The sequence below is a fragment of the Rhinolophus hipposideros genome (genome assembly GCF_964194185.1).
Source record: "Rhinolophus hipposideros genome assembly, chromosome: 26".
NCBI lineage: Eukaryota > Metazoa > Chordata > Mammalia > Chiroptera > Rhinolophidae > Rhinolophus > Rhinolophus hipposideros.
The window spans coordinates 973,146-982,321 of NC_138072.1; the positions used below are offsets into that span (position 1 = coordinate 973,146).

The 9,176-nt window shown below is 59.4% G+C and overlaps 1 protein-coding gene across 1 annotated transcript; it reads left to right on the forward strand.

The window, feature by feature from the left end:
* Nucleotides 1–280: 280 nt before the first annotated feature.
* PHLDA3 (pleckstrin homology like domain family A member 3) lies at nucleotides 281–6,082 on the forward strand. The gene is made up of 2 exons (XM_081039187.1): nucleotides 281–885; nucleotides 2,212–6,082. Exon 1 carries the CDS (start codon nucleotides 457–459, stop codon nucleotides 841–843), a length of 387 nt encoding a protein of 128 aa, XP_080895313.1. The 5' UTR covers nucleotides 281–456; the 3' UTR covers nucleotides 844–885; nucleotides 2,212–6,082.
* Nucleotides 6,083–9,176: the final 3,094 nt, after the last annotated feature.

Genomic DNA, 9,176 nt, shown 5'->3' on the forward strand with positions numbered 1-9,176 from the left:
CCCCTGCGGCCAAGGCCTGCGGGGTGTGGTTCCAAGAGGCGGCGGACGGAGGCCAGAGGCCGGGCTGCCGGGTAAGCGCTCCCCTCCCGGTCCGGCCCTCGCGCCGGCGCCTCCAGGGCGTGACGGGCCCCCGGTCGGCCCCGCCCCGGGCTCTGCCCAGGCGCGCGCGGCGCGGAGGGGAGGGGAGGGGGGGAGGGGAGGGGAGGGGGGAGGGGGAGGGGGAGGGGGAGGGGGGAGGGGGGAGGGGGGAGGGGGGGCTGGCGGGGCAGGAATGCGCGGCGCAGGAGGCCGCGGCGGGACATGTAAGGACAAGTCCCCGAGCTGCCGCCCGGCGCGCAGACGGAGTCCAGGGGAGGCAGCGGGCGAGCGCGGCGCGAGCGGGCAGCGGGCTCGGGGCGCTCGGGGCGCTCGGGGCGCGGGCGGAGGGGCCGCGGCGGCAGCAGGGGCCTCGGGCCCATGGCGGCCCCGGCGGCGGTGCTGCGGGAGGGCGTGCTGGAGAAGCGCAGCGGCGGGCTGCTGCGCCTGTGGAAGCGCAAGCGCTGCGTGCTCACCGAGCGCGGGCTGCAGCTCTTCGAGGTCAGGGGCGCGGGCGGCCGGCCCAAGGAGCTCAGCTTCGCGCGCATCAAGGCGGTGGAGTGCGTGGAGAGCACCGGGCGCCACATCTACTTCACGCTGGTGACCGAGGGCGGCGGCGAGATCGACTTCCGCTGCCCCCTCGAGGACCCCGGCTGGAACGCCCAAATCACCCTGGGCCTGGTCAAGTTCAAGAACCAGCAGGCTATCCAGACGGTGCGGGCCCGGCAGAGCCTCGGGGCCGGGGCTCTCGGCACGCTTGTGTCCTAAACACTCACGCTCTCCGCCGACGCGGTGCGGGGGTCACAGCAGGTAAGCCACCTGGGGGCTGAGCGTCCTTTTCTCCCCCGACACCCTCCTCCACTTGCTCCACGGAGAGGATGGGGGACTCCCGCCAGCATTCCACTTAAAAGCTGGACCATCCAGCGCCAGCAGAGAGTAGGAGCCTAGGAGTCTGAGCCTGGGAGGTCTGCCCCACCCCCAAGAGCTTGGCTTGCCCCTGGGACACCAGGCAGGGGGTCCTGAAGGTGTCAGGGGAACATGGGCAGGTGGGCCTTCCCACAGGCTGCTCCTGCCCAGACGCAGGTGCCGGGAGGGCGGCCTGCACTTTCCCTCAGACTGTCCCCACCAGGGCACAGGGCCTGCACTGTACCTTTCTGGGAGCTGGGAGAACGAGGGTGGGGTGAGCCGCGGCCTGCCCCTCCTGCCAGGATGAATGCTCCTCCTTGTAGGAGAGTTTGTGCATGGAATTGAAGTAGAAAGACTGTGTCGGTGGTTAGTGGGATCCCTAAGGGGTTGGGAACAGACAAGGAGCCCTGCTCCCAGGTCGGGCCTTAGGGGGAGGGCTCGGCCTGCCCAGGCTCCGCTAACCTTTCTTGACAGTGAGCTTTGGGTCCTAGGGTCAAGCTGGTAGGAGACCAGGTGAGTTGGAGGAGGGCAGCGCAGGCCAGAGGCCAGGCCACTGATGCCCGTGGGTGAGCCTGTCTGCCTGCGCCTGAGCGCCAGTCAGTGCCTGGTGGGGCCAGAAGAGAAGCTGGAGGAGGGTAGGGCCCTGGGGCAGGGTGGGTGGATGGGGGCAGGAGGGGGTCATGGTTTGTTATTTGTGATGTCTTAATCCTTCGTGTGCAGTAGGGCAGGGAGTGGGGGTGGTTGTGTGGTTGGGAAGGCCCAGGGGAGGGACCAGGAATAGAACCTGGAAGGTCTGGTCCCAGCCCTGCCAGCCCTGTGCCCTCTGCCCCAGATGCCAATCTCTCCCCTGGGAACTAGGGGCAGGGCTGGGGAAGGATTTGCACCACTCTTGTTGGAAACGGGAGTCCTCCCCACCCCACTCCTCACCCTTCCTGCCCTTAACAAGGAGAGTCCCAGGGAGCCTTGGGGTGTGTGTGTGTGGGGGCATACACCCCCCTGACCCACCTGTTAACTCCCTCCCAGTGAGGAACAGTTAGCTAGGAATGGACCCTCGATCCTCAGGCCTGGGAGTGAGGAGCGGGCTCCTTGCTCCATCACAGTGCATCGTACATTTTCCGCGTTTGTCCTGGCGTGGGAGAGGTGGGGGGGCGGGCTCTGCCATCAAGCAGCCCACAGAGCATACTTGTCACCCAGTTCTGCTCCTGCCCTAACTGCTTTCTTTTCTGCCAGCTTCCCTGCCTCTTTTTGGCTTCATCGGGCGAGGCAGAGCCGGGGTCACGTTCAGGAGGCATTAGAGCTGAAGGGACAGACGGCCCGGGAAGGACAGAAGCCACACGAGCCCGGAGGAAGATTCAGGGCCTGGACACTGTTACTCAGGATGGACCCAGCTCAGGGCCTTCCAGCCACAGGCCTGACTTGTGTGTCATGATGGAGAGCTGGCACCCCCGGCCCCGCCTTCCGGGCTCTGCCATCTGTTCTGCAGACTGCTGTTTGTCCCCAGCATGGGACGCTGGGCCTCGGACTCAGGAGACCAGCCTGGTACACAGAGGAGGGTCATCTCTGGACTGACCTCGGTGGGGGGAGCGGACCGGCCTGAGGCCCACACTTGGGGGTCTCCTGCTGCTCTGTTCCCTCTGGGACCCCCACGCCTCCAGGCCTCTCTTTGCACACGTCTTCCCCTGCCTCCTGCCTTCTGCCCCTGGAGGGTGTGGGGTGTGGTGCTCAGCCTGGAGGGGGCGGGTGTGGGGTGGGGGCTGGCCATCGCCGTTTCATGCCTGTGCCAAAATGAAGATGCCCTCATAGAGGGCAGTGAGCACGCCGGTCGCTGAGTGAGATTCTTTGCCCACAAAACCCAGTGCTGGGAGCCCTCCCCTCACCCCACGTTCCTGACCCACAGCCCGTTCTGAAATCTCCTGGGTAGGGGACCCGGGACACTTGGCCTCAGAGGGCCTGGGAAGGAGGGACCAGAAGGCCTGGACGGAGGGAGGGCCGACTCAGCCTTCCTTGCTGCCTGGCCTCCAGAGGGTGGCCTGCCCCGCCGTCCTGGACAGAGTGGGTCTCTGGCCATTTACACTCAGGCTTTCTACATTTCTACGGTAAATACTACTTACTGGATGGTATAATGGGAATAATTTCAGCATAGGAGAAACTGCTGAAGGGACAGAGAAATAGTGTCCTGAGTTATTATAAAAACGATTGCTTGGGGGCCTGAGAGCTCCATGCTGTGGTCGGCAGGTGGCTTCCTTTCCTCCACCGTCCACCCACGTCCACCTTCCCTGTGGCAAAGCAGTGGCCTCTTCAGCGTCTCTGGGAGGAGCAAGGAGGCTGAGTGGCCCTCTTCAACACGTTGGCGTCTCTTTAATAACCTCTCTGTGCTTCCACAAACCCGTTTTATCCCCATCAGGTTTCTCCCACCGTCCAATCAGGGACTCTGCCCTCTGCCCCAGTCCCCGAGGGTTCTCAGGGGCATTTGGTCATCGGTTCGCGAACTACGTTTCATAACTGAATGAGAACTGACAAATGACACAGGAATTTGTGCAAATGTCTCCTTTATGATCCCATTAGGCTGTGTACCTGTCCCTTGCGTAGCGTAGACCCTTTTCTGTGCCAGCCCTGATCAGTGCTGAGAAAGACCTGGGCTCAGCTGGAGTGCTGTGATCCATTGGTGATGTCTGCCATGGCTTTGGGAGAAGAGTGTGTGTGGGGGGGAATGGCAGCACTTACCTCGGGGATGGAGGGGTGGAGGGATGGTGCTGGCCGCCGCTTCCTTGATTGGAGCTGTGTGTGTAGGATAGGGTGAGCTGTTCCATCCTCCAGCCTCGAAAACGGCTTCCTTGCTTTCCAATCACACCCAGAGGTGGGGATTCTGGCAGGAAGCGGGTGCCCAGGCCCTCCGAATGGGGGAGTGTTTGTGAGTAGGTGGGATCAGGATGTAGGCACACCCTCTCAGCAAACGCCTACTAAGTGCCTCCTGAGCAGGCGTTGGCAATTCAGGTGACGCCTGCCCCGAGAAGCCCAGAGACTCCTGGGGAGATAAAATGCCAGCTGGTGCCGACAGCTGGCCGGGAGCAGCCGGGAGCAGCGGGCACTGCCTCCTCTGCCTGTAGCTTCCTGAGGCTCCAGAAACGCTCAGCACACACAGGGCTCACACACTAGGAGTTTGGTTCTTGGAAATACATGTAACCTCTGTGGGGAGTCTTTGTGTCTCTGCTGGGGCAGAGCCCGACCTGATTTCTGGGTTCGGGGTGTCCTCAGTGCTCAGAACTCCGAGTTCTGAAGGAGCATGTGCTCGCACCCTACGAATGCCGGCTGGACCACAGAGTAGGGCCCAGGCCTTTCTGAGGGCACAGGCCGGGCAGGGCCAGCAGACATGCATGAGATGGAAAAGCTTTGCTCAGTTGGGCCTGCAGACTATAAGGCCCCGTGTCTGCCCTGCCTCACCCCTGCCAAATGCGTGAGTCATCGATGGGACAATGAGATGGGCAAGTCCCAGCCCAGCAACTGGGAGACCAATGAGGCTGCCGGTGGAGAGGCAGGAGGGGGGGGTGGGCCCATCCTGGGCAGCAGGAGAGGGGCTGGCGCTGAGGCTTTGGCAGGAGCCCGTGGCTGGAACTGGAACCGGAGAGGGACGCACTGCGGGTGCCCTGAAATTGGCCTTTCCCAGGAGTCGGGGGTGTGCAGGCGCCATGGGTGGCCGTGGCGCTAGGGCCCCAGGACTAGTCTGTGTATTTCTCTGTGGCCAGCTGCCGTGGGGCTGCACCGTGAGCCCTGGCTTGGCCTCCGGTCGTCCTGCTCCAGTGTGCAGGCCCTTCTGTGCAGAATGCAATTCTTTCTCCTGCTGGAAACCTCCAGAGGCTTCCCCACTGCCGTGGGGGGAGGTGCCGCTCCTGACAGGCAGGACACCTCCTCCTGTCTGTGCCCACAGTCCCCACAGCCCGGGTGGCCTGCAAACTGCTGAGAGGATCACAGCAGCTTCCAGGCCTCTGGGCATCAGTGCCATGGCCCAGGGGCTGCTCCACCTGGGCCCCAGCTGCAGGCAGGAGGGAGAGTCGGGTGTCCTCAGGGGTTCTTCAATCAGCTCAACGTCTGCTGGGTCCCCTGCCATGCAATTCCACCCAACTCATCCTCAACCTGGGCCACCTGCTGAGAAAATAGAGACAGAACAGCAGGCAGAGGGCTGTAAGGTGGGGACAGCTGTGAGGGTGGGTAGGGACACGCTAGGAGCACGTGAGGTGGTCTTTCAAAGGGAGGATAAGAGCATTGTCACTATCAGAGACAGCAGAAGGCAGGTGTTCAGAAGAAATTGCCTGGGCACAGGTGCCAGGGCTGGATCAGGTGAGGGGCGCAGAAAACATTAGGTTTGCAGCCGCTGCGCATAGAGGAGGGGGGCCGACTCGGAGCCCCGATCGCTGGCCATGGCGTCTGGGCGTCTTTCTATAGGCAGCACCCGAAAGCTGCAGCACCCCAAAGCTTCAGTTCTTAATATACACACACACCTTTATTTTTAACTATAGAAATAATGCATTGAAGAATACCGAAAGGACAGGAAATGGTAGAGAAGGAAACAGACGTCATCTTTTTTTAAAAACTTTTATTTATTTAAATGTGTTTTTCCAGGGCCCATCAGCTCCAAGTCAAGCAGTTGTTTCAATCTAGTTGTGGCCGGAGCAGCTCACAGTGGCCCATGTGGGGATCGAACCGGTGACCTTGGTGCTAAGAGCACGGCGCTCTAACCAGCTGAGCGAATAACCGGCCACCCACAGATATCACCTTTGTGTTCTCATCTTTTAGAGAGAATCTTGTTAGCATTTTGGTGTGTATCCTGCCGCATTTATTTCTATGCAAATATGTATGTAACATATAATTATTGCATGTGACTTTACATGTAATTATTCACACATGGGGCCATCCTTCGTGTATTCTAGTCTATCCTGATTTTTTAATGTATCGGTGTGTTGTTATAAAGCCATGACGTTAAATATGTTAATGCCTCTATGTTATTCTATATATTTACTATTATTTATTGACAAACCAATCCCTTCTGGTTGGACACACATGTTCGTTTAGTTGTGCTCTGTTACATATACCCCTGCGTACGTAAATCTCCATTTGTGTCTCTGGTTTCTTTAGGGGAATTCTTAGTGGAATGGCTGAAGCCCGTGGAGAGCAGGAGATGGTGGTGGGCACCGTTTTTGGAATGGGTGTTGGTGGTGGTTGTGACATTGGGAGATCCTGGGAGCAGGACAATCACGGGAGGTAGCGAGGGCCCGCAGCGCTGGTGGGGATGGACGGGGAAGGCGGGACTAGTCAGTAGATACCCACCTGTCACTCACGCGGAGGCCCCAGTCACAGACCTGGGAGGGAATCCCGGCTGTGTCTCTTATTAGCCGTGTTATCTGGCACCCCATTAAAATGGGGATAACAGCCTCCGTCCTAACATCACTGCGAGGATTCATTCAGAGAATTAAGGTGATAAGACACATAGATAGTGAATAAATAAATGGTTGTTATGATAGTAGTGTAGTAATCCCCTAGCCACCTGGCTCTGCCCAATCCCCAGGTGGAAAGCCGCCTGCAATTACACCTAAATTAGCCCCACTCACACCTCTCTTACTTAATTCTGGCCGTAGCCTCCGAGGAGTGCGGTCTGAGTCGCAGACTCTGCTGCACTTTTGTCCTCCTCTTACACGGAGGCTGTTGCCCAAAGAAGCGACCCATGGCCCTGGGACACTGCGTCCGGCAAGGCTCTACTGCTGCCTCCAGATACCTCTTGCTGCCCAGCCTCCTGGTTAATTAATGTGAGGATGGAGAGAGCTGGCCAGGCTCCACCAGGTGGGGCTGTACTGTCATTATCTCTTCACCAGCACCGCTAGCCGGGCTCCGTTCCAGGGGCTTGCAGCCCTTCACACACATAAATGCCGCATCCCCCTGCCAGGAAGCGAGGGCAAACTGCACAACTCGTTTGAGTTCACTGAGAGCGGAGGGGGATGTGGGAGTGTGGCCCGGGCCAGCCCTGGGGGCCCTCGGCTGGCTCCCTGTTTTGAGGGACGTGAGCCCCCATGCTCGCCAAGACAGTGCAGATAGACAAATGGGCTCAGGAAACAGCTCTGAAGAGCCAGCGGCACCTGCTAATTACATGGTAGTTCGTAGCTTTTAGCTGTTTTTGCAGAGGAGACTTCAGACTGTGCCTACCCCGCTTGGAAAATGTGCATGGCCATCAGACATTTCTCAGTCTGGGTGGTCCCCCACAGGTCCAGCCCAGAATGTCCATCTCTCCCGCAGGACAAAACACAGCCCCTCCCAGTGAGGTCTCTGAATGGGCCCGGTGACCTACTTCTGTGCAGTAGGATATGGTGGGTCAGCACCTCTGTGATGAGACTGCAGAAGACTGATTTCCATCTCGCTCATTCTGACTCTCCCCCTTGCTTATTTTGAGGGGTCCCACTGCCATGCGGGGGCGTCCCATGGCACGTGAGGAGTGGCCTCTGCCAACTGCCCACAGGAACTGAGTCCTGCCACCAGCCACTGATTTGGAATCAGGTCCTTCCTCATCAGCCTTGAGATGGGCCCGTCCTGCCTGACATTCTGGTGGCTGCCTGGGTGACACCCTGAAGCAGTGGGCCCCGCCAGGCATGCTCGATTCCTGACCACAGGACCTGCGAGGGGGTGGGCATGTCTCATTCTGCAGCCCTCAGGTTGGCATAGTTTGTCACACAGCAGTGAGGTGACTAATACAGACCCTTCTGCAGCAGCCTTCCCAGGCAGGGCCCCGGGTCCTCCGGCCACACCCACCACAGCCCTGCACACGCGCAGGTGGGTGGAGCCTGGGTTTACTCACCTCCCTTTCCAGGGAGGGACCAGCTTCCATCACCAGTTATCTCTAGTGCTGGCTGTGTAGGGAGGGAGCTCAGTAAGAGTTCACTGAGTGGCGGAGATTCTGGAATCCGTATCCCTCTACCCTCCCCTCTCCTTCCTTCCCATCCCCCAGATCTCGCAGTTTATCTTTTCAGAAAGTGAACCAGGTCTCCTGGGATGGCTGAGGAGTAGAAGACACCAGCGTGCCCTGGGCTGTGGGAAGGGGCCCGGTACGCACAGAGGATACTCAGGGCTCCGTCCAGTGGCCTCGGAGGCCACGAGTCACCAGAAAGCTGAGCAGGGGGAGTGAGGCAGGGCGGGTCCCACTGTCTCCCATTGGGACGAAACTTCCCTAGCTCACCTGCTTTGCACAGGACATCCTACCTCAGGGCAGCCTGGAGTGTTTCCAGGCTGGCATGACGTCCTTGGCCAATGACAGGTGCTATTATCCTAAGGCCGGAGAGATGAACTAGACAAAGAAATTCTCCAACATGACATAGAGAAAGAACTGCTTTGCAAGGAGCCAGGCCATGCTATCAAACCCCTTCTGGCCAGCAGAGTGCGACCAATGGGGTCCTGGGATGGCTGTAACAAACTGCCGCAAACTTGGTGGCTTAAAACACCAGAAATGGATTGTGGGGACAGAGTCCCAGAGAACAGTTTCCAGGCGCTCGGCTTCATGTGAAAAGGTGCTGGCTCGGGTAGTAGATGGCCGTCAGCTGTAACCAGTGAGCCATTAGCTGTGGCTACACTGGTTGGTTGTTGGTTGGCAGAGAAGTGGACGGCAGATTGTGGATCCTGCTTCCTGTGTCTCCAACCCAGCCGCCAGCTGGGTTGGAACCCCCTATCCATGGCTCCGGGGGTGTTCCTTTTTGGCCTCGCCATATCCGGGGGTTCTTGTGCAGGGAGTGGGAGCTGAGACCCTGCATGACATTTATTCTTTCACAGTTCTGGAGGCTGGAAGTCCAAAGCCAGTACTGGGCCGATACCAGGCCGAAAACAAGGTGTTGGCAGCTCCTGCCGGAGGCTCTGGGTCAGAACGAGCTCCCGTCTCTTCCAGCTTCGGGGGCTCCAGGTGTTCTGGGCCTGTGGCTGCAGCACTCCTGTGTGGTCACACTGCTGCGGCCTCTGCTGTCTGTGAGCTCCGCGTGTCTGTCATCTGAAGACACTGGTGACGACACCGCCCTCCTGGACACACAGGGTAGTGTCCCATCCCGAGCTCCTTCACCTGATCACATTTGCAGAGTCTGTGCCATCTAAGGTGACAGTCTGGGGATTAGAAGGTGGACATTTGGGGAGGCCATTATTAAGCCTACCCTGAAGACTGTGCCCAGAAGGGG

Bases quoted from the DNA above. Each gene is read 5' to 3' on its own strand.
- PHLDA3 (XM_081039187.1), top strand. From the start codon at position 457: ATGGCGGCCCCGGCGGCGGTGCTGCGGGAGGGCGTGCTGGAGAAGCGC.